The 20,481-nt window shown below is 46.5% G+C and overlaps 8 protein-coding genes across 15 annotated transcripts; 3 read left to right on the top strand and 5 right to left on the bottom strand.

Annotated features, from left to right (window-relative positions):
• Positions 1–60: 60 nt before the first annotated feature.
• LOC119548660 lies at positions 61–1,650 on the top strand. The gene is made up of 2 exons (XM_037856079.1): positions 61–548; positions 608–1,650. Exons 1-2 carry the CDS (start codon positions 158–160, stop codon positions 1,582–1,584), a joined length of 1,368 nt encoding a protein of 455 aa, XP_037712007.1. The 5' UTR covers positions 61–157; the 3' UTR covers positions 1,585–1,650.
• On the bottom strand, positions 1,613–6,683 carry LOC119548659 (RNA-binding protein 5-A-like). 5 transcript variants are annotated; one of them, XM_037856074.1, is made up of 13 exons: positions 6,520–6,683; positions 6,320–6,429; positions 5,848–6,246; positions 5,087–5,306; positions 4,960–5,029; positions 4,603–4,676; positions 4,133–4,210; positions 3,947–4,073; positions 3,617–3,853; positions 3,141–3,554; positions 2,278–3,076; positions 1,967–2,216; positions 1,613–1,905 (listed from the first exon to the last, which is right to left on the bottom strand). In XM_037856074.1, the coding sequence occupies exons 2-13, from the start codon at positions 6,415–6,417 to the stop codon at positions 1,789–1,791; spliced, it is 2,883 nt and encodes a 960-aa protein (XP_037712002.1). In that variant the 5' UTR covers positions 6,418–6,429; positions 6,520–6,683; the 3' UTR covers positions 1,613–1,788. The 5 variants fall into 5 exon arrangements, with proteins under 5 accessions (XP_037712002.1, XP_037712004.1, XP_037712003.1 ...); XM_037856076.1 differs by having other exon boundaries at positions 5,087–5,300; XM_037856075.1 differs by having other exon boundaries at positions 6,320–6,683.
• A 105-nt stretch (positions 6,684–6,788) lies between these two features.
• LOC119548658 (RNA-binding protein 5-B-like) lies at positions 6,789–11,332 on the bottom strand. 2 transcript variants are annotated; one of them, XM_037856072.1, is made up of 11 exons: positions 11,060–11,332; positions 10,568–10,999; positions 10,252–10,492; positions 10,123–10,192; positions 9,815–9,888; positions 9,374–9,451; positions 9,188–9,314; positions 8,887–9,123; positions 8,356–8,829; positions 7,234–8,288; positions 6,789–7,171 (listed from the first exon to the last, which is right to left on the bottom strand). In XM_037856072.1, the coding sequence occupies exons 1-11, from the start codon at positions 11,170–11,172 to the stop codon at positions 7,055–7,057; spliced, it is 3,018 nt and encodes a 1,005-aa protein (XP_037712000.1). In that variant the 5' UTR covers positions 11,173–11,332; the 3' UTR covers positions 6,789–7,054. The 2 variants fall into 2 exon arrangements, with proteins under 2 accessions (XP_037712000.1, XP_037712001.1); XM_037856073.1 differs by lacking the exons at positions 9,815–9,888; positions 10,252–10,492; positions 10,568–10,999; positions 11,060–11,332 and having other exon boundaries at positions 10,123–10,181.
• A 390-nt stretch (positions 11,333–11,722) lies between these two features.
• LOC119548412 lies at positions 11,723–13,859 on the top strand. Its single transcript, XM_037855650.1, has 4 exons — positions 11,723–12,497; positions 12,713–12,912; positions 12,976–13,589; positions 13,653–13,859. Exons 1-4 carry the CDS (start codon positions 11,889–11,891, stop codon positions 13,814–13,816), a joined length of 1,587 nt encoding a protein of 528 aa, XP_037711578.1. The 5' UTR covers positions 11,723–11,888; the 3' UTR covers positions 13,817–13,859.
• Positions 13,605–14,438, bottom strand: LOC119548413 (zinc finger matrin-type protein 5). Of its 2 annotated transcripts, none has more exons than XM_037855651.1 (3): positions 14,268–14,438; positions 14,080–14,214; positions 13,605–14,006 (listed from the first exon to the last, which is right to left on the bottom strand). In XM_037855651.1, the coding sequence occupies exons 1-3, from the start codon at positions 14,395–14,397 to the stop codon at positions 13,855–13,857; spliced, it is 417 nt and encodes a 138-aa protein (XP_037711579.1). In that variant the 5' UTR covers positions 14,398–14,438; the 3' UTR covers positions 13,605–13,854. The 2 variants fall into 2 exon arrangements, with proteins under 2 accessions (XP_037711579.1, XP_037711580.1); XM_037855652.1 differs by having other exon boundaries at positions 14,080–14,203; positions 14,268–14,391.
• A 441-nt stretch (positions 14,439–14,879) lies between these two features.
• On the top strand, positions 14,880–17,606 carry LOC119547688 (phospholipase A-2-activating protein). The gene is made up of 4 exons (XM_037854655.1): positions 14,880–15,137; positions 15,206–16,072; positions 16,130–16,759; positions 16,816–17,606. Exons 1-4 carry the CDS (start codon positions 14,980–14,982, stop codon positions 17,525–17,527), a joined length of 2,367 nt encoding a protein of 788 aa, XP_037710583.1. The 5' UTR covers positions 14,880–14,979; the 3' UTR covers positions 17,528–17,606.
• Positions 17,542–18,266, bottom strand: LOC119547689. 2 transcript variants are annotated; one of them, XM_037854656.1, is made up of 2 exons: positions 17,870–18,266; positions 17,542–17,785 (listed from the first exon to the last, which is right to left on the bottom strand). In XM_037854656.1, the coding sequence occupies exons 1-2, from the start codon at positions 18,230–18,232 to the stop codon at positions 17,603–17,605; spliced, it is 546 nt and encodes a 181-aa protein (XP_037710584.1). In that variant the 5' UTR covers positions 18,233–18,266; the 3' UTR covers positions 17,542–17,602. The 2 variants fall into 2 exon arrangements, with proteins under 2 accessions (XP_037710584.1, XP_037710585.1); XM_037854657.1 differs by having other exon boundaries at positions 17,686–17,808.
• A 215-nt stretch (positions 18,267–18,481) lies between these two features.
• On the bottom strand, positions 18,482–20,414 carry LOC119548531 (integrator complex subunit 14). The gene is made up of 2 exons (XM_037855826.1): positions 19,787–20,414; positions 18,482–19,729 (listed from the first exon to the last, which is right to left on the bottom strand). Exons 1-2 carry the CDS (start codon positions 20,325–20,327, stop codon positions 18,507–18,509), a joined length of 1,764 nt encoding a protein of 587 aa, XP_037711754.1. The 5' UTR covers positions 20,328–20,414; the 3' UTR covers positions 18,482–18,506.
• Between the last annotated feature and the right edge of the window lie 67 nt (positions 20,415–20,481).

The following is a 20,481-nucleotide window of genomic DNA, read 5'->3' as shown; positions in this document are numbered from 1 at the left end:
TATAAAGGAGAATATACCAAATTTGAGAGGTCTTTCTTATCGATACTACATTGATTACTTGTCAGTTGTAATAGGGGGCGGGCTTACGTGTATTTTGATTAAAGGTATATATGTATATTACCCGGATCATCATTGATACCCCCCAAACGAGGTCGAGATGTCAACGCAACAGCAGCAACTGGACTTTATCGAGCGCCACCTGGTGTACGATATCTTCAAGGACTTTGGTCCGGGTGCTTCGCTAGAGTCCCACAGTGTGGAGTGCTCCAACGGGCTGGATGGATTCATGTCCGCCTTGTACACAGTTACCTTGGAACTGGTTATCGCCGAGCGAAAGCGGACAGAGGTCGTCCTGGTCAAGTTCATGAAGGGAACGGAGGATTTCAGGGAGAGCAGCAATTCATACATCCAGTTCGCCAACGAGATCTTCGCCTATGCCGAGATCCTGCCCGCCTATGAGAATGTTCTGAGGACGAGTCACCTGGAAAGCGATGTGGTGACCAACTGGGTTCCTCGCTGCTACCTCGCAAGGTTTGGTCAGGTTGAAGGTGGGTCACCAGAAGATTATCGTGCCTTGATAACTATTTCTCTCTTATGTATATTACAGGTCTCGGCAATGGAAGGGAATCCGTGTTGGCTCTGAAGCATCTAAAGGGCGACGGCTACCAGTTGGGTCCAAGGCTCACCCTTCGCCGGGATCAGCTGGAGGCCATGGTGGGTCTAGTGGGTCCGTTCCATGCCTTGGGCTACGCCACTAGAATCCTCCAGCCGCGGGTTCATGCTCGTTTGCGCGCCGGCGTGGTGGACATGCCCTTTGTTTCCAACTCGGGAAAGGCCATCTTTGATGTCCTCTATCGCGTTGCCTTCGATCGATTCTACGAGTTCTACGACAGGCAGAAGGAGCAGCTTCTTAAGGACACAGATGCTGGATTTGGTGCCGCCATAGAGCATCTGCGGGAGAAGTACTTCAAGCAGCCCACTCTTTTGCTGGAGATGATTCGCACCAATTCCTATGCCGAAGATCAACCGGGTAGCCATTTTGCTACCTTCCTGCACGGCGATTACAATAGGAACAATGTGCTCTTCCACTACGGAGCCGATGACAAGGTGGATGGCATCAGAGCCATCGATTTCCAGGAGCTGCGTTTCAGCACCACGGCCATTGATCTCAGTTTCTTCATGTACATGAACACGCCTTCCGAGGGAAGGGACGAGATCTACGCAGACTTGCTGCGCAAGTACCACTCTCATATGATCGGGATGCTGGAACTGGTGCTGCGACGCAACCAGGATGAGTTGACCGAGGATCGGGTGGATCAGCTGCTGAAGGAGTATAGCTACGAGCACTTTATTGCCCACTTTAAGCGTTATGCCTTCTATGGGGTACTGGTGTGCATGCACTTCCTGCCCTGGCTGCTCGGCAACGAAAAGGATTGCGCCGAGTTGTCCCGCCTCTTCGATACGGATATGCACGGTCCTGCCTTCCACCAGTTGTCCCTGGACATTGGAGGAGACGAGGCGAACGTGGAGATCTTTAAGACGGTGCGACATGCCTACGAGCATGGCTACATGGACGAGATTTAAAATCTTTTACATGGCATTTATCAATATATATATATTAATATAAATCAAATCTAATTTGAAACTTTATTCATGATCTATTTACATGTTAACTTCGCAAGTACTGCTAAATGAGCGCAATAAGGTGGTCGACGTGTAATTGAGGTAAACAACGCCTAAATGCTCCTATATCTAAGCGGAATTAAATAATACATGTCTTGAAGAATCTCAAGCGTTCTCGTAACGCTGCTTCATCATCTTTTTGATGTAGGATTTGTAGTCGTTTCCAGGAGTAATATTTCCAACCTTGTTGCCCAGGCCCACGTTGTTGGTACGACCGTCAGCCTGAGGATGCACATTGATACTTTTAAATTATCCCTAATCAGTATTGAACTTCGATGCTTACCTCTATGATCTGTGTGCGTCCTTGGTTCTTTCTGCCCAGTCCCTGGCCTTCCGACCAGCCCATCTTCTGCATCAGACGACTGCCAACGTTGCTCGAACTGATGGGCATGGCCGGATTAGCTGCAGTCGAATCTTTCTGCCGCGTCTGCAACGTCTTTATTTCCTGCTCGAAGCGCTCTCTGCTACGATTAGGCGGAGGAGGATCGCTCTCGCCGTACTTCAGCCGGCGTTCCTTGGCACGGTCACGATAACTGAGTAAAGAAATGTCAATCAATTGGGTATTTATCATTCTTACAGCATAGTTCCACTTACGATAGACCCTCATCAGTGCCAGCTCCTCCACCAGAAGTTAGCTTGAGCTTAGCCATATTCTCCTTATGTAGATTGGACATCTTAAGGTGCTTCTGCAGGATGTCTAGCGATTGAAAGGCACGCTTGCAGAGCAGGCAAGTTAGCTTTTGGAAATCCACGTAGTCCGATTCATCGGCAACTCCTCGTCCAGACCCACCGGATGGCTCCACTGCTTTCTGCGAGGCCCCAGCATTGTCGTCTTCCGAGTCTGAGGGCCCCCCGTAGGCGTTGACCAGTTTGTTTATCGCCGGTGGTGCTGCCTGTGGTATATAATCATTGAGCTTACCACGCTCCTTCTTCTCCAGAATCGAGAAACCCACATCAGCATAAGCTCCTTGAGTACCACGCGATGTGCTGGGAGCTTCATTTTCCAAAAGCATAGGCTGCGGTGTTGCCACTGTTGTATAGTCCTTCCTCTGGTTTAAGTGTTTTGCCCATTTCTCCATGTCCTTGACAATCTTCTTGGCCACCTTGACCTTGTCGTGTTTGCCCCCTTCATCTTTGTCTTTCTCCTTTTCCTTTGCCTTTTTGGCCTCCTCCTCTTTCTTCTCGGCATCAGCTATTACTTCTTGGAGGGCGGCCTGAGTAGAAGCAGGTGTGGCCAGCACATAGGTGCTCCTTTTCTGATCCCAATAGAGGTACGCACCCGTCTCGTTGTTGTAGTAGTACTGCGAATGAGCATCGTAGTAGAGACCCGTGATGTGGTCGTAGTAATAGCCGGAGGTCTCGTCGTACTGGTACTTGGACACATCGGGAGTGGCTGAACATATAAAATACAAGGATCAGCATCAAAGTTGTCAATGATTAGTTAGTTAACGACTTACGGTATTTCTTTCCATCATTACCCCTGGGAGCACTTGCTCCCCTGGCAAGGAAGGCGGCCTTCGCCTCGGGCACAGAAGTAGTGGTCTCCACATGGCCAACCTTCCTTTGCTTGCGCTGAATGGCCGAGAGGGCCACCGCTGCCCCTGAGTTGGCCTCCGTCAACTGCGGGTCGCCGCTGTTCTTGCTGATTTCAGTCGTGTAATAATCCGTATAGTACTGGACGTAATGGGCATGCTCCACTGGGTTGGAAGCATACACAGATGCACTGTACTCGGCGAGACGTGGTACATCAGCGAGGGTGTATCCTGATATCACTCCAGACGGTGGCATTGCAGCTCCGCTGGTTCTAGATGCACTTGAGTCGGTTGGCGGCACCTGACGATTCTCGGGATCCATGCAGTAGTTTATGATAACTGAAATGGAGGAATATGGTTGTTATAGTGTCAAACATGATGCTTAGAAAGTGGCCACCCACCAGTTTTGTCATCCAGTGTGAGTGGCGGATCCAAAGCCGTCAACCCGTTAAACACATTCATGGAATCGACGAGTGTGTCAAAGTTAAGATAACAAATGCCCCGAGATGCCTGGGTTAGGGTGTCGCGACTGACCAGCACCTTGCTGACTGTTTTGGCCAGGTCGGGCAGGTGCTGCTGGAGGGCAGTGAGCACGCCCTCTTCGTTTGTCAGCGCGTCCAAGCCGCGAAGCATGATCTCTGCATTGGGAAAGCGTGTGGCAGGTTAGTGAGGTATTTAGCTGATTAGCTAGGGAAAACGGCATTGAAATAGATTGCTGATGGTGGATATACTTTTTGTGAGGATGCGGCTGATCTCGTCGACGCCCTCGCCGGCTCCGGAAAGAGCATTCTCGCTCTCCGCCCGCGAGGAGCTGCACATGAAGCATTGAAAGCGGCGCTTAAAGTTGCTGGCACCACACTGTAGGATAAAACATCAATTAAGTTATCTTCTCTGACTTATAGATTGTGTAAACTCACCTTAACACAAGTCCAATCCGAGATGCGGGTGTGGCTATACTGCATGGATACACGATGATCTCCCAGCTGGAGCACTCCCTGTATGGAAAGAGGGAAGAGAAGAGAAAAAAATAGCGTCAGTAACTACTCTTGGTCAAAAAACTAATCATAGCTTTCACAGACTACACAGTCACCAGGATGCTTCTGTGTTTTTGGGCAACGCGCTGAAGTCGCAGATGCAGGTTGCCTCCTTTGTGTGAAATGCCGGCTTTGAGTTCAGTTCCCTTCTTGGCGACCCAGCGGAATTTAGATTATACAAGCAGGACAACCTTATTTACAATGGCGAAAAAGGATATGGAGGAATGCCCACCAGAGGACTGAACTCAAGGCTTCCATTTCTGTACAGTCGATGCCACGTTTTCGGGTTTAGCCGTCATTTCTCTATTGGCTGATTCAAGAAGATTCAAGTTTCTTGTGGTTTGTTGTGATACCTGGGTTAAATCCATCCATTGTCTCGCCTCCTCAACGGTTTTAAACTCGACAAATGCAAAACAGCGTGAGGCACCTAAATTTTAGATAGAAGCAGATACGAAAATGTTTTTGTCAAAAAATGTTGTTGGTTGTTTTAATAGCATTGTAACATTTTTGGGGATTGTATTTTGGTTTCAGTTTGTATTTATCTATATTTCTATTTATTGTGGAATTTTGTTGCTGATGTCGTAAGCCAAGTATAATTGAATTTTGTATAAATCCTTTTCCGAACATTTTGCTGGGCACGCAATACTCACGCTATGTTTTTTCATTTTTTTCACTTTAAATCGAACATAAAACGCGGAAATGTAACCCACCTGTTGGCTGTTTCCTCATCACGCGAATGGAACTGGGTTCCATATCGGCTTTGATCAGCTCGCCCATGATCTGTGTGGGATAACAGAGTTATTTGCTTATTCAGAGTGTTTGTAAAACAAATATTACGTCTGCCTCCGTCACGTGCTTCTTGAGACCAAAGAGAATAATGTTGTTTAGCGGCTCCACGTTGCTGCCACCATGGTGACTTCTCTGTTTAAATTCATTGGCCATGTCGCTGTCCTCATCCGAGGAGTACTGTCTTTCGCGTTCCCTCTCCCGATCTCTATTGTTGCTGCTAGAGTTCCCATTGCCATTATTATTGTACTGCCGGTGCTCACCACTGCGGCTGAAAATAAAGGGATTAGTAGGTTGACCTTATTCGTTGAAATTCTTTCATTCCAGAATATACTTTCCATTAACTCAATTGAAAATAATTTATTTCTTTACTCAAACACATTCCCGTAAATTCAGTAGACCGAGCATAAATAATTAATTGGTCAATTTGTATGCGTTCATGCGGGCTTTTATTTACAATACAATGTAGAAATACGCTAATTTCCTTATACGGTTCAAGTTTTATACTTTTAATTGGTTGATTTTATTTACAACTAGAAATTTTCCACTGAATGTGTATAAATGCTGAGACATTTGAAACATTAAATCTCATGTTAAGAAACCTGAACAACGGGTCCCTTTCCTTAATTTAGTTTTCAGGTAGAAATAGATGGTAAACAGAAAATGGAGTGTTAATCCAAACACAAAAGGAAACCCTGCTTTCTTTCTTGCAAAAAAAGTTAATTTTCTAGAAAGTAGTCTTTCTAGAAGATGAACTTCATATTACCAACCAAAACCCTTTCGATATACCATCCAAAATACTACTTTCTCACCTGCTGCGTTCAGATCCCCTGTCAAAGTCGTCATAGTTGCGCTCCTTGGACTCCCTATCGTAGTTCTTCCAGCGGTGATCGCGTTCATTGTCATATTTGTCCTGACTACGTTGATCATAGTTGTTCTGGTCATGACGATTATGATTGTTATAGCTATCATGATCCCGGCGACCGTGGCTATCCAGATCCCGGCGATCATAGTTGTCCTCGTTGCGATGCTGACGATGATCATAGTTATTCCTTGAGCTATAGCTGCCCTTATCCTCGTAATCCTCATTGATAAGATCACGGTAGAGATCGCGGTCAGGACTGCGATCGTGTCTATAATGCGAGGATCTCTCCCTACTGCGAGAACGCGAATTACGACGTCTATACTCATTGCGATCCCTACTCCGCTCCCTGAAAGATACAAATAATCAATTATTTCAGGTAACATACGTATGTGCGGTGGTCAGCAAGGACGATTTCCCACCTGGATCTGGAACGGGAACGCGTATAGCGCCTATAGCCCGATTCGTTGCCATTGTTTCCATTGCCTCCCGAGAAGATGCGACCATATCGGGAATCCATTCTGTAGCGTATCTAATGCGAATCGATGGTAATTATATTCAGGCTGTATGCGTTTTTGGCTATTTGCCATTTAGCTGAACCGCGTCAAAGTGCACATCTTACTTGTTCACCACGTTTCTAACAGGATGCGATTTCCGGTTAAACTTGTTCCGAGGTCTGGTAGTCTCTGTTCATTCGGACAGAAACAATTAGATCTATACGGGCAGAAAAAAAAACACGAATCGGATAGAAAAAATCTCGGCCTCCTTTTGCCGTTCACCCGAAAATACCGACTGACAGTTATCGATAACTATTTGTTTGCCAGTGCTGTAAGGCGCCCGGAAACATCTGCTTTACAACACACCCCAATATTCAAAATTTTCAACGTTAGATTTATTTTTGTACAATTTAATGAGGATATGAAGTCGCTTAATCATAACTCAAACTATAAAATGCTTAGCCAGAGTCGATTTCACATGTTCCAGTTCAAAAAGAGGAAAAGTATTTTCCTCAGTTCTGACTCGCAACCGAAAATGCTCATAAAGATTCATATATAATATGGTAAGTGGGTCTAATTTTTCGTAATATTTTAACTAAAGTATTTCAATTATACTTTAAAATGAACATGTGAAAGCGGCTTAAAATTTGAAATCTACTCTCAGACATTCTCATAACGCTGTTTCATCTTCATCTTGATGTACGATTTGTAGTCGTAGCGTGGTAACATGCTTCCCGACTTGTTACCCAGACCCACATTGTTGGAGTGTCCCTCAGCCTGAAGGAAGAAAAATACCATATAATTTAGTCCGGTTTTAAGAGAAGTCTCCCGTTCCTTACCTCTATGATCTGGGTGCGTCCCTGGTTCTTCCTGCCCAATCCCTGGCCCTCCGACCAACCCATTTTCTGCAGCAGACGACTGCCTACGTTGCTCGAACTGATGGGCATGGCTGGAGCTGCCCCAGTGGGGTCTTTGGGCCGCGTCTGCAAAGTCTTTATTTCCTGCTCAAATCGCTCCCTGCTGCGATTTGGCGGAGGAGGATCGCTCTCGCCGTACTTCAACCGGCGCTCCTTGGCACGGTCGCGGTACGATAGTGCCTCATCAATGCTAGCATCCCCTCCAGAATTTGGATTGAGCTTGGCTAGGTTCTCCTTGTGCAGCGTGGACATCTTCAAGTGCTTCTGCAATATATCCAGTGACTGGAAGGCACGCTTGCAGAGCAGACAGGTTAGCTTTTGAATATCCACGTAATCCGACTCATTAGAGCCTGCGCCTCCAGATACACCCTCTGATCCCGCTGAACTTTGTGTTTTTGGCAAGTTCGGAGCACTGTCCTCCTCAGAGTCTGATGTTCCGCCATAGGCATTTACAAGCTTGTTCATCGGAGCCGGAGCCGGTTGAGGCACATAGTCATTCAGCTTGCCGCGATCCTTTTTCTCCAGAATCGAGAAGCCCAGATCAGCATATCCTCCTTGATTGGCCCTTGACGTGGCGGTAATTTCATTGCCCAATATTGGTTGCGGAGTGGCCACCTCTGTGTAATCCTTTTTCTGATTCAGCTGCTTGGCCCATTTCTCCATGTCTTTGACAATCTTCTTGGCCACCTTGACTTTGTCGTGCTTGTTTCCTCCCTCCTTGTCTTTTTCCTTCTCTTTTGCCTTCTTGGCCTCCTCCTCCTTCTGCTCTGCTTCGGCTAGCGTTTCCTGGAGGGCTGCCTGAGTGGAAGCTGGCGTGGCCAGCACGTAGGTGCTCCTCCGCTGATCCCAATAGAGGTACGCGCCCGTCTCGTTGTTGTAGTAGTACTGCGAGTGGGCATCGTAGTAGAGACCCGTTGAGCGATCGTAATAGTAGCCGGAGGTCTCATCATACTGGTACTGCGTCACATCGGGAGTGGCTGCAAGATGAAGAGAAATAATTAAGTGTAATGAAAATCTTAGAAGCGTTTGGATATGGCCACTTACGGTAGGTCTTTCCATCGTTACCCCTGGGCGCACTAACGGCCTGAGCAGCGGCGAATGAGGCCTTCACCTCCGCTGCTGCCTGTGCCGCAGCTGTGGCCGCCGCCGTGATCGTTGTCTCTATACTACTCATCTTCTTCTGCTTGCGCTGAATGGCCGAAAGGGCCACCGCCGCTCCGGAGTTGGCTTCTGTTAGGTGAGGATCACTGTTCTTCTTGCTTATTTCCGCCGTGTAATAATCCGTGTAGTACTGGACGTAATGAGCATGTTCCACGGGAGTCGAGGCGTACAAGGAGGCACTGTACTCTGCGAGACGTGGGACATCGGCCAGGGTGTAGTTCCCACCCAATCCTGTGGGTGGAACTGCAGAAATGTCGCCACCCTTAACGATTTCATGACTGGTTTTATCTGCTTTGGCTTTCGGATCCTTGGGCAATGCTTGGCGTTCTTCCAGGTCATTGCAATAGGTAACGGCCACTGGATAGAAGATATCAGTTACTTGTGGGTTATAGAAATATTACCAGAACATTTTACCAGCTCTGTCGTCGAGAGTCAGGGGAGGATCCAGCGATGTCAAGGCATTGTGCACATTCATGGAGTCCACGAGAGTGTCGAAGTGAAGGTAGCAGATTCCACGCGATGCCTGAGTCAAGGTATCCCGACTGATAATCACCTTGCTTATCGTCTTGCTCAGATCCTTCAGATGCTCCTGGAGGGCAGTGAGCACACCCTCTTCGTTGGTCAAGGCATCTAGGTTCCTCAGCATGATCTCTGCATGGATTGGAAAAGTTTAAATGAAATTGGAATGGCAAGAGAGCATATTTAGTTTGCATACTTTTAGTGAGAATGCTGCTGACTTCATCAACGCCTTCACTGCCGGATGAGAAGGTAGTTTCGCTGTCCTCCCGAGATGTTTTGCACACGAAGCAATAGAATCTAAACTTGAAGTTGCAGACGCCGCACTGAAAGTGTCGATATATTGTAATAAATACAGTGGAAATGGTTAGCTTAATGCACCTACCTTGTTGCAATTCCAATCCTGAATGCGCTTGTGACTATACTGCATGGTCACCCGTTGTTCGTTCAACTTCAGAACGCCCTGTAGCGCCAGACATGGAAATAGGAAAGAGAAAGGTTGAGGATTAGTAACTTATCGAAGGGATTCCATCGTTCACACTCTACACAGTCACCGGATTGCTTCTGTGTTTCGTAACGCGAAGTTTTAGCTGCTGACGATCTCCTCGTAGCTCTTCCTCGGGCAATAACAGTGAAACAATAGCTTTGTGTTCAGCTTCTATTTTTCTAGGATTCTGGTAATCTTAGGTTAACAAATAATAAGCCATTTTTTGGATGGGATAAGAAAGCCAAACGGAGAAACACTTTTCACTATCATTGCCAATGGCAGAACCTTGGCTGTTGATGATCAAAGGTGCAAAGGGTTTCTAGTTGATTGCGCTGATACCTGTGTAATATCCATCCATTGTTTCGCCTCCTCAACGGTGTTAAACTCGACAAACGCTATACCGCGTGATGAATCTAAATTTTCGGATAGAAGCAGATACAAAATGTTTTCGTCAAAAATTGTTGAATGTTTCGATAGGTTTGTAACAATTTTGTGGTAAATTGTATTCTTTTCTTGTTCGTTTTTTATGTGGCCGCTTAAATTCGATTGGTACATGGTTCGTCTCCACTTGGCTTACAGCCGCAAATACTTTTTGGACCTACTCACGTCTATGCTGAAAATATAAAGTCAGTAATTTCGTAACCCACCTGCTCCATGTTTCCGGATAATACGAATGCAGGCAGGCTCCATGTTGACCTTTATCAGCTCGCTCATTATCTGGAGAAGATATGGTATAGTTAAGAGGTTATTACTTGCATTATTTCTTTATAGCTTACATCTGCTCTAGTCATATCCTTGGTGAGACCGAAGATAATGATTATATTGAGGGCTTCGGCGGCTCCTCGATATTTATTCCTGCGCATGTGACCCTCATCACTGTCATAATCTGATGAGACTCTCCTTTCCCGAACACGCTCCCGCTCCCGCTCTTGTTCCCAATCCCTTTCTCGTTCTCGACTGTGGTTGGGCACATTATTGTTTCCAGCGCCGTTGTACACACGATGATCTCGGGGTCGTCTGGAGATGTAGAGGTAAGGTAATAATCAGTTTGAATGATAGTAATATCATATTTTTGAAATATGATCCACTCACGTGTTCCGCTCATTGCTTCTGCTTCGATCGTCATGATTAAAGTTCCTGTTCCAGGGTCTGTTATGCTCCCTGCTATGATCCCTCTCATGAAACCGCTCCCTGTCCATGGAGTTCCGGTCCCGCGAATCAAGATCCCGACAGCGCTGTTCGTACTCATAGTCATTCAGCACCCGTTCACTATCACAATCTCTATCCCGGTTCCTTCGATCAAAGTTATCATCCCTCCGAAACTGACGATTATCAAAGTTATTCCGAGAGTTGTAATTGCGCTGATCCTCCCTGTGGTCATCGTTGATCAGGTTGTGGTACAAATCGGGGTCACCATTGCCACCACGGCCACCACGATGCTCGTGTCTGAACACGGGTGAGCGATCCCGACTACGGGATCGAGAGTTCCTGTGCCGGAAGCCACCAAAACCCCGGCTCCTTTCACTAGAAAATGTTTGTGTTTATTAATAAGTATTGTCTTATGGGTTAGGGAGTTATTCTTACCGTGAACGCGACCGGGATCGGCTATATCTGGACCTGGATCTGTAGTAATTACTGCCCCCATCCCTCTCATTTCCACTGCCCCTAGAAAAGCCCCGGCCGTTTCGCGAGTCCATTGCCGAGTTGGGGTGGTCTATCCGAACGCCGGGCAATATGTATCAGAGAGCTCCTAATTAAGAGCCCCCTAGTATCCTTAAATTTACCTAATTTTGGGTAAACTTATCCCCGGTGCCTGTATGACGGACCGTATTTTTTTTTCTTAGGAATACTTTACACCCTTTTGCCATTCACCGCGAGCGAAATATCGATAAGATTCGCGAATCTAGAGATGGAACCATGTTAATTATAAGTGTATTTGAATGTAATAACTAATATGCTATTAATAGGAATAAAATTAGTAAGATGAGCTAGAAGTCAGAATAAATAAAAGCAGAATCAAACCTTTAAATAAATATTAAATATTTATTATATTTTTTTAAATAACTGAGCAATAATGCCACCTACCTTTTATTTTTCCAAATTCTGGTGATTTTTCTATGAATAAAATGATTTACAATACAATTAGTATACAATTACTCTTATTAAATTATAATAAGCCCCGTGTTACAGTTCGATTGGTCATCGCAACTATCGGCCACCTCCAGAAAAAGTGTTGAAAAGCGCGCGAGTGCCATACCTTGCCATTCCGTGCAGCGTGTCTTGGGGAAAAACCAACTTATTATATTTTGGATACAACTAAAGTGGGATCTCCCCCCAAAATCGAACGCAAACAGAGGCATCTTATCGCTTGCTGATATTGTAAATTCGAGTAGTATACTGAAACTCGGTCACGATGAAGAAAGTGCTATTGACGAAATCGCAGCACATACAACCAGTCGTTGCTGGCGGATCGGATCTTCTACTGAGCAGACAAGCAGCTCTAGTTCGGGTCTCCATTCCCGCTCCACTGGGCACCACCACCTACATCCAGCGCAAGTCCTTCCAGCCCGTCTACGAGGATATTTTCAAATTACTCATGCGAATTCCCGATAAAGCCCTCGTCCAACGGGTGATCGACGCGATGAACGGGCATAACAATAGCGATAAGATCGCTATCTCGTATCAGGGTAAACAATGTTCTTGTGGGGCCCAAAAAGTGGATGCCTCGACGCAAACTGAAACGGAACCCGAAGAAAAACCTATAAAATCAATAGAAAAGCCTGCCATTAAGAATGAATCATCAGAATCTACGGGGAATACCACTACCACTCAGGAGAGTTCAAGTTCCAACCCTGCAGAATCGCTTATAGAGCCCATAAAAGTTCCTAAAAAGCGCGGAAGAAAGCGAAATACCTGCGTGCCACAGGTGGTCAAGAGATCAGCGGCTGAAATGGCTCTCCAGGAGCGAGAGGAAAAGCAGCTGACACCCGTGGTCACCAAGAAGAAAAAACAAGATGTTTCTGTGAGTAAAATAATGTACTTTATGGTAAAATATTCTGGGCTCTAAATATTTTCACAGAAATCTTGATTACTAGTGCATGACTCGTAAACAAAATTACGTGTTTCTATGGCAAAATTAATCAGAATTGTGAAACTTTTAAGTCCAGCCCCTTATCTTCATAACAAGAAATACATATTTGACTTTACTGATATTAACTTTAAAAATATTTTTCACAGAATTCCTCTAACTCGGGGGAAAACCGATTTTCGAAAGCAACCCCTCAGCGTCGTCAGTCCGTATTGTCCGATATATCCCTAGATTTGGATGAGCTCACCCGGGTGGAAGACTATATAAATGGCAGCAGTAAAGACCGGATTATAAGAATAATGGCCAATGAATTCAAGAAGGCTCGTATAGTGTCCGAAGAAGGATTGTTGTACGTATGAATGAGATCATTATGATATCATCTTCTCTATAAATACATCTTATGCCCTTTTAGACCCATCCACGACGAAATACTAAACGGAGATGTTTACGGGGTAAAGCGTCAGATGTTCGTCTGCCATCACGCCAACGTGGATATCAATGAGCTGGTCAGCTCCGATGGCGAAGATTGCCTGGAACTCGCCCTAACGCACGACTCGGATTCGGAGATTATATCGCTTATTTTGCGGGCTGGCTGCCAGACCGATCACCTCTATGAGAACTCAAATACAGCTCTCCACCTGGCGGTGATAAACAATATAAATATCGAGTCGATTAGGTTACTGATGCGCCGCATCGATCTGAATAGTCTACTGCTAACCAACGATGATGGTTATACAGTTTTGCACCTGGCAGTGCGTAACAATCAGTTCTTGGTTGCGGAAGCAATACTGGATATAATAGATGAGCGGGAATTGGGGGAAACAGTGTACAGGAGAACGCAGGAGGTTCCGAATGCGAATGAAAGCGATGAGAAGGCTTTCGCCAGGTATTACGATCGTGCCTGCGAAAGACTGGAGTTGAGTAAATCCAAGTTGAAGAACCGTCGACATAAAATGGAAGTGATAAATGCCTCCGAGGTAAGGGGTGGCAATCCACCCCTTTTCTACGCCGTTGAAGGGGAGCAGGGTAGGTTTTCAATAATTTACTGTTTAGATTGTGTATTTATTTAATGAAATTCTAATCTTACAGAACACCTTTGCTATTTCCTGCTGGCACACCTGGCCGATCCGGATGAGGAGAACTTAAGCCGGCATTCTCCGAAATCGTTTCACTACGAATATGCTCGCACGTTGCGGATTAACCTGAAGGTGGCCCGCATCATGGAGAAAGTAGTTGGCATTTTGAATAATTGACTTAAATGTGTTGATGTAAATATACATATATCTGTTCATTAGCCCCAGCTAAGTTCAAAATTGGTTCGTTCGAGCCTGGCTAACTGAATGGGTTGTAATGAGATAGGCAATCCCGTTTGCGTATGAGTTTTCCAGGGCCATTTTGTGGATTTCTTTCTCTTTTTGGAGTTGGCCTTCTTCTTGGCAAGAACTGAAAAGATAGTTATATAATTTGTAAACTTAAAATCTCATTTCTTCTACATAAGACAAACATGTTTTCAAACCTAGTCTTTCCAGCTCCTGTAATTCCTTCTCACTATAGTGACAATATTTGCAATACGTTTCAAATTTGCAGTAGCCACCAAAAAATCGCTTGCAAGGAGTTTTCCTACGTTCCTCGTCTAATATCTTTTTGGGATCTATAATTTGTTAATTATAAATATATTTTTTGATAGTTGGCAAAAGTTTTTACCCTCATAACGCCTCATGTAATTGGTCTTGGCAATTGTGTGGAAAATACCACCATTGTGCAGTTTGCGCACATTCAAATCGTTTTTCATAAAACAACAGCAGTAGTCGCAATAATAACTTTTTCCACCCATTTCTTAAAAATGTAAACAAAACATATGTTTACAATTTACAATACTTTTTAGCATAGAGGTGGCAAATCGAATAGTAGTACTGCTTTCGATAATGTTTAAATATCGATATTTCTGTAAATATGTATATTGAAATTTTATGATATAATTAATTTCTCTTCTTAATTTTTTAATGAAGATAAGTTGTATAATTTAGAGTAATTTCATTATTACCTTTAAGGAAATATTAAGTAATAGTACTTTCAACAGAATATTTAAGGAAATATATATATTTTACTTATATAAGATAATATAATTTAAACTCAAGAAAATCAGTAGTTTTATATTTAGTTTGCTTGTGATATTTAAATTTATCTATAGGACCTTTTAGTTTATTTTCCATTCCTTGAAATATAATATTTAATATTTAGGACCTATCGTTTGAGGTTTATTGACCTTGAGCCGATGGATTGGCCCACCACTATCTGAGTGTGCAGATTTTTTCGCAGCGAATGGCAAATTCGCTCGACAGCCGGCGAAACAAAGTAACACGGAGATTCGGGATTCAGGATAATCAGAAAAGCATTGCACATACAGACAACAGACATGGAGCCATCGTTGAACAACTATAAGCTGAGCTGCGAGCTCCTGGGTCACAGCCTGGATGTGCGGGCAGTGGCGGTGGGCGGTGCCACTCCGGAAGGCGGCCAGGTTATTCTGTCCGGTTCAAGGGACAAGAGCACCAAGCTCTGGAAGCCCACTGGGTGAGTCGGCTGCTAGGCCTAGTACCTGCAAAAAAAACCCATCCTGAGCCCCCCTTTCTTTCCTCCAGAAATGAGTACTTGGAGAGCCTGACCCTGCAGGATCACAAGAACTTCATCTCGTACATCTACTACCTGGAGTCGGAGCAGTGGATCTGCACGGCCAGCAACGATGCCACCATCTGCATTTACAAGCAGGATGGCTTTGTGCCTTTGCTCACCCTCAAGGGTCACGGGTCCACGGTGTGTACCCTTGCGGAAGGATTGACGCCTCGCAGCCTCATCAGCGGCAGTTGGGACAAAACGGCTCGGGTGTGGAGCATCAGCGAGGCGGGTGATGTGACATTCATTGCCTTAGAGGGTCACGAGGCGGCCGTTTGGGCAGTGGCCACCTTGAAGGAGCAGGGAAAGTATGTGACCGGTGGAGCCGACAAGAACATCTACTTTTGGAACGCGAAGGGCGAGAAGTTGCGCCTGCTCAAGGGACACACGGATTGCGTGCGGGGCCTTATCGGCCTGGAGGCCAACACTCTGCTATCCTGCGGCAACGATGGTGTCCTACGGTTTTGGAACGAGGATGGCGAATGCGTTCGCCAGTTGAGCGGACACACCAACTACATCTATTCGATGGACAGGAATCAAGCTCTGGGCGATCAAGTGGTGGTCTCCTGCGGTGAGGACAGCACGTTACGCATGTGGAATGTGATCACCGGCGATGAACTGGGTGATCCCATCATTCATCCCGCCATTTCGGTGTGGTCTGTAGCCTGTCTGAACAACGGCGACATAGTCACCGGTTGCAGCGATGGCGTGGTGAGGGTATTCAGCCAGGATCCGGCCCGGCAAGCCAGCGAAGGAATCCTGAAAGCCTTTGATTTAGCTGTGGCCACCAGGAAGTCGCAGATGAACGAAGAGATTGGAGGTGTCAAGAAAACAGAGTAAGCTTTAAAGAGGTTCTCCTCTTTAATCCTTGTAATCCCAAAATTCTTTTTTAGCCTTCCAGGTCCCGAGGCCCTGTTGGCCAATGGAACCCGGGAGGGGCAAACGAAGATGGTGCGTCATCCTGATGGTTCCGTAAAGTGCTACAGCTGGGAGCTGGGCAATTGGAATCTGGTTGGTGATGTAACTGGTGCCTCCGGAGGGACGCAGGCGAGCTCCGGCAAGAAACTGCATGAGGGCAAGGAGTACGACTATGTGTTCAACGTGGACATCTCCGACACGGAGCCACCAATCAAGTTGCCCTACAATCGAGGCGAGGATCCCTGGCAGGCAGCCCAGACTTTTATCCATCGCAACAACCTGCCGCAGGCCTACCTCGATCAGGTGGCCAACTTTATAGTGAAGAACTCGCAAAGTGCGCCCGTGGCGATGGAGCAAGCGCCAACTGGCTATCAGGATCCCTTCACTGGCGGCTCTCGCTATGTTCCTGGGTCGAGCAACACCAATGTGAGGAGTGGCGGCAATGTGGACCCCTTTACAGGCGCATCAAGTTACTCAACAGCAAGTAGCAACACCCAATCGCAGGTGGATGTGAACTTTGTGCGACCCGGTGACAAGCACTTTCCCGTGAGCAGCTACCGCACATTCGACACTTGTGATGCGAAGAAGGTTCTGGAGAAGATGAAGTGGGTAAAGAAATGTTTTCTGGGGTACAATTTATATAATCCCTTCCTAATTTCAGGGAGTTCAATAACAAGCTAACGCCTGCCGATGGTCGAGTTGGAGACGAAGTCTTGCTGGCTGTAATCAAACTAACCGAGCAAACACCGGAACTTGATCTGACCTCTCTGGAAGCTCTGATTATCCTGCTGAAGTGGCCAGCGGCCATGCTCTTTCCCGTGCTGGACATTCTCCGCCTGGCCGTGCGGAATGAGCCTATATTTACTGTCCTTAATAATAGCCACAATTTCCTGGGGATCGTGATCCCCCAATTGACTGGTTCAGCGGCCAATCAGCTAATGGTAGTCCGTTGCCTGGCCAATAGCTTGAGTCACGCTACCGGTCGGCAGCAGGTGGAGTCCCATTTGCCGGAGATCATCGAACTTGTGGGAGCCATCAAGTCGGGCAGTGCCAACCTGCAGATTGCAGTGGCCACCTTCTATTTAAACATTACAATCGCCCAGACTGTGAACGTGACCAAGTCGGAGGTATGTCATATGGTTACCTCCGGTGTGGTGGAGCTGCTCAAGTGGGCCAAGGATCTGGAGGCATGCTACCGTTCCATGCAGGCCATCGGCAACCTGACCACCACTTCCTGCGGGCAGGAGACCATCGCCCAGGTGGTGTCCGTGGACTACGTGATGGACAAGCTGAGGGAGCTGACCAACACCCCGCAGGGCGAGAACTTCAGCAAGGTGAACTCGGCGGGCCAGGCCCTGTTGGCTGCGTTCTAGGATCTCTGTCCGAATCATTCTAAATTATACATATATATTGGAGAACGTTTTTTTCTAAATACACCATATACAACGCTAATCTTTCTTAGACTTGGAATGCTGGGGATCCGCCGCCGACGACGATGAAGGTTCTGGGGGCTGGTGTCGGTTGTTGATCCGGTCCAGGAGTTCATGCTTCCAGCGCTCTTCGGGCACTCCTTTGGCCCAATCTGGCACGGTGATGTTGGGCAACGTTATTGTGGACATGGCTTTGAGGATCTGCAACAGAAGGATAGTCATTACTGTATTAATAATTGTAGGATTGTTTGGAGTACATTTGATTGAACTGATCTTCCTATTTACCTGTTCTGTTCGCGTTTTATCCAGATCCATTTGGAGTTCCCTTGGTCTGGGCTCACTCCAAACCTGCCTCTCGATTTCCACATCAGCCGGCTCAATTGGCGGCATGTTGGGGTCGCCATGAGTGACCTCCGCGGTCATTAAGTCAATGTCTCCATCGTTGTCCTCAGAGGGAGCCACTGGTTCCCTGGGCACCTCCTCGGGATCCGCACCATCGATATCCTCATCTAGGGCGAGTGGCTGATAGCCATCGTACACTTCCAAATCATCATCGTCCTCGCTCTCCACTCCTCCTCGCGGATGCTCCACCGTTGGAGTTGGAAATAGGTCCTGACCAGGATCTGTGGGTAATTCCGGACTTCCCATTGTTATTGTTTTTTCGCCCTGTAAAGTTCTGACATCGATAACGATAGGCAAAAAATCCAGTGCTGTAAAATGCAAATATATATAAAGATACCGCTTAATTTGAAAATTCGATTTTTTGATACTATTCAAAACCCATGGGTACTGAAAGTAAAGAAAAGAAAATACTTTTCCCAGGAAATTTTAGGTAATATGTTAAAATCTTATATTTATACCCTTGAATTGATAATTATAAAATTAAAATACAAACCATTACATAAAAGTCATAATATATTTTTTAATACATGTACGCAGGGGCAGGAGCGGTGGCAGCTGTGCTGCCCGCTTCGGAAGCCCCCACTTTCTGGAGCGGTATAATCGTGGACTTAATATCTCTATTCGAAGTCTTTCTCAATTCGGTGGCCGCGTGTTGCAGCTGCAGGGTGCACTCGTTACTGGCTCCATTCAGGCTGAGATGGGCGCACTCCTTCTCCAGCAGCATGGCCAAGGCCTCCAGCAGCTCCACGAATCCCAGGGCCAAAGCAGCTCGTCGAATCCGATTGAGCTCCTTGTAGAAATGCTGCGTCTTATCGGGCATCTTCTTGGCATGTCGCAATACCTTCTGGACATCGGACTGCAGGCTGGCCTGTCGTATCCACACCACACTGCTCTGGGAATAGGATCTCCGATCGGCGCGCACTGGAAAGCTTGCTGTTTCTCCAGGGGCCAAATCCTCGGGGAATCCCAGCAGTTCCAGATCTCCCACCCAGGGTATAACATTTGTGCCGGGTGGAAGAATGTTTAACATCAGATTGGATTTCTTCTTGCCATCGGTGAATGCATATATGAATCCATACCACTTATCGCCCACTTTAACCAAAGCGGCCATGTTCTCCATTTTGAGAGCTCCGTGAAGAAGGACGCAAAGGTTTTCCTTTTGCTGCTCCGTCTGAGGACCAGGTTTGAGTACAATAGTCACATCATCATCGCCACTCTCCTCGGTGTCCTTGGGATCCTTGGCGTAGAAGTCACGTATATCGGTTTCCAGCTTCTCCAGCTCATAATTTGGATTACTGACATCTAGGTTAAGTTTTGGTGGCTTGGCTGGTGCCGGCAAGCTTCCAGATCTTCGGCTCCCACCAGTCTTTTCCCGTTCCACTTTCGGCAGCACCCAATGACGACTTAGAGTAGCCGGCGAACCAATGTCCGAAAGGGCCAGGAAACCACACACCTCAATCCTTTGATCTATGTGACGAGTGGTGGGTTCTCGGCCGAAGACTGATGATTTTTGCTCATAAGGTGCTGTGGGTGGCCAGAGCAAAACAGGCGCCTCCATGCGGAAGTAGCTGCCGCACTTAAGGGTCACCTCCGAGGACTTGTAGCTGGACTCACACAGCCGTTCTATTAGTTCGAAGACCGTAGTGCGTCCCAGTTCGCTTTTATGGCTAGGATTGGGGTTGGGATTGGAATTTCCCTCGACAGCATCAGTGTTCTTAGCTGGTTTGGTCATGAACAGCTGGCCTGCAAGAGAAACCAGATCATTAGAGACTTTTATATTGTATAATTTCTTTATCTCACCCTTGAGGGAGACTTTGTCCAGTAGCTGTTGGTACACGGCCAATCCCCTAGTGAAATAATGATCACCATGCAGACCCAAACAGATAAAGTTCAGGTTGTAGTTGGCCAGGGTTTTCAGAAAGTTGAACTCCGGCTCCGTCTCCTTGTCGGCGTAGGCTTCCAGGAAGCTAATGATCGAAGTGTTGCCAAAGCCGAGTCCACAATCCGTGAAGACGACCACCTGCAGGATGTTCTGGTTGCCCCACGGCGACATTATGGACACCACCGCCTTGAGCATGCTCATCAGACAGGCCTTGTCCACCGGCTCCACTTTTTTGACTGCCTGCCGGATCTGGTCATAGTCCCGGGTGAAGTCCACCTTCAGTTCCGCCGTCGTGGAGTAGGAGAGCAGACCAAGATGCTCCAGTTTTCCGGCCGCCGTCAGGTTGTCCAGCAAATGCTGAATCCCCTTGATGGCCAGCGATTGGTAGGTGTGCTCATTCCGTCCTGGGACAGGACGCAGCATCGATAGCGATGCATCCAGTGCAATTAGGGTGGGCATATCGCTGCTTTATATATCAGTTTATATTTAATAAATTGTTTATTTATATGTGCGGCAATATTTGTTATTTATGCATCTTCTTCTTTCTCTCCAGCTGAAAGGCTATTCACAACGGACTGTCTGTTGTTGTTCCAAGTGAATGGTGGTTCTCCAT

Source organism: Drosophila subpulchrella, chromosome 2L (genome assembly GCF_014743375.2).
Source record: "Drosophila subpulchrella strain 33 F10 #4 breed RU33 chromosome 2L, RU_Dsub_v1.1 Primary Assembly, whole genome shotgun sequence".
NCBI lineage: Eukaryota > Metazoa > Arthropoda > Insecta > Diptera > Drosophilidae > Drosophila > Drosophila subpulchrella.
Note: the sequence above shows the minus strand (reverse complement) of the source record. Positions and strands in the feature narration are given on the sequence as shown.

What these genes read in the sequence shown, in the direction of transcription:
- LOC119548413 (XM_037855651.1), bottom strand. Translation starts at nt 14,397, where the DNA reads ATGGGTGGAAAAAGTTATTATTGCGACTACTGCTGTTGTTTTATGAAA. An exon ending in TTACATGAGGCGTTATGAGG is followed by an intron (nt 14,215 to 14,267) that starts GTAAAAACTTTT and finishes AACAAATTATAG; the next exon opens with ATCCCAAAAAGATATTAGAC. An exon ending in ACAGGAGCTGGAAAGACTAG is followed by an intron (nt 14,007 to 14,079) that starts GTTTGAAAACAT and finishes CTATCTTTTCAG; the next exon opens with TTCTTGCCAAGAAGAAGGCC.
- LOC119547688 (XM_037854655.1), top strand. Translation starts at nt 14,980, where the DNA reads ATGGAGCCATCGTTGAACAACTATAAGCTGAGCTGCGAGCTCCTGGGT. An exon ending in AAGCTCTGGAAGCCCACTGG is followed by an intron (nt 15,138 to 15,205) that starts GTGAGTCGGCTG and finishes TCTTTCCTCCAG; the next exon opens with AAATGAGTACTTGGAGAGCC. An exon ending in AAGGTTCTGGAGAAGATGAA is followed by an intron (nt 16,760 to 16,815) that starts GTGGGTAAAGAA and finishes TCCTAATTTCAG; the next exon opens with GGAGTTCAATAACAAGCTAA.
- LOC119547689 (XM_037854656.1), bottom strand. Translation starts at nt 18,232, where the DNA reads ATGGGAAGTCCGGAATTACCCACAGATCCTGGTCAGGACCTATTTCCA. An exon ending in ATAAAACGCGAACAGAACAG is followed by an intron (nt 17,786 to 17,869) that starts GTAAATAGGAAG and finishes CTTCTGTTGCAG; the next exon opens with ATCCTCAAAGCCATGTCCAC.
- LOC119548660 (XM_037856079.1), top strand. Translation starts at nt 158, where the DNA reads ATGTCAACGCAACAGCAGCAACTGGACTTTATCGAGCGCCACCTGGTG. An exon ending in AAGGTTTGGTCAGGTTGAAG is followed by an intron (nt 549 to 607) that starts GTGGGTCACCAG and finishes TGTATATTACAG; the next exon opens with GTCTCGGCAATGGAAGGGAA.
- LOC119548531 (XM_037855826.1), bottom strand. Translation starts at nt 20,327, where the DNA reads ATGCCCACCCTAATTGCACTGGATGCATCGCTATCGATGCTGCGTCCT. An exon ending in GGACAAAGTCTCCCTCAAGG is followed by an intron (nt 19,730 to 19,786) that starts GTGAGATAAAGA and finishes TTTCTCTTGCAG; the next exon opens with GCCAGCTGTTCATGACCAAA.
- LOC119548659 (XM_037856075.1), bottom strand. Translation starts at nt 6,417, where the DNA reads ATGGATTCCCGATATGGTCGCATCTTCTCGGGAGGCAATGGAAACAAT. An exon ending in GATGAGGAAACAGCCAACAG is followed by an intron (nt 4,677 to 4,959) that starts GTGGGTTACATT and finishes TCTAAAATTTAG; the next exon opens with GTGCCTCACGCTGTTTTGCA. An exon ending in GACGCACACAGATCATAGAG is followed by an intron (nt 1,906 to 1,966) that starts GTAAGCATCGAA and finishes GTGCATCCTCAG; the next exon opens with GCTGACGGTCGTACCAACAA.
- LOC119548412 (XM_037855650.1), top strand. Translation starts at nt 11,889, where the DNA reads ATGAAGAAAGTGCTATTGACGAAATCGCAGCACATACAACCAGTCGTT. An exon ending in AGAAAAAACAAGATGTTTCT is followed by an intron (nt 12,498 to 12,712) that starts GTGAGTAAAATA and finishes TATTTTTCACAG; the next exon opens with AATTCCTCTAACTCGGGGGA. An exon ending in CGCCGTTGAAGGGGAGCAGG is followed by an intron (nt 13,590 to 13,652) that starts GTAGGTTTTCAA and finishes CTAATCTTACAG; the next exon opens with AACACCTTTGCTATTTCCTG.
- LOC119548658 (XM_037856072.1), bottom strand. Translation starts at nt 11,172, where the DNA reads ATGGACTCGCGAAACGGCCGGGGCTTTTCTAGGGGCAGTGGAAATGAG. An exon ending in AATGGATGGATATTACACAG is followed by an intron (nt 9,452 to 9,814) that starts GTATCAGCGCAA and finishes CTGGCGCTACAG; the next exon opens with GGCGTTCTGAAGTTGAACGA. An exon ending in TAACGATGGAAAGACCTACC is followed by an intron (nt 8,289 to 8,355) that starts GTAAGTGGCCAT and finishes TTCATCTTGCAG; the next exon opens with CCACTCCCGATGTGACGCAG.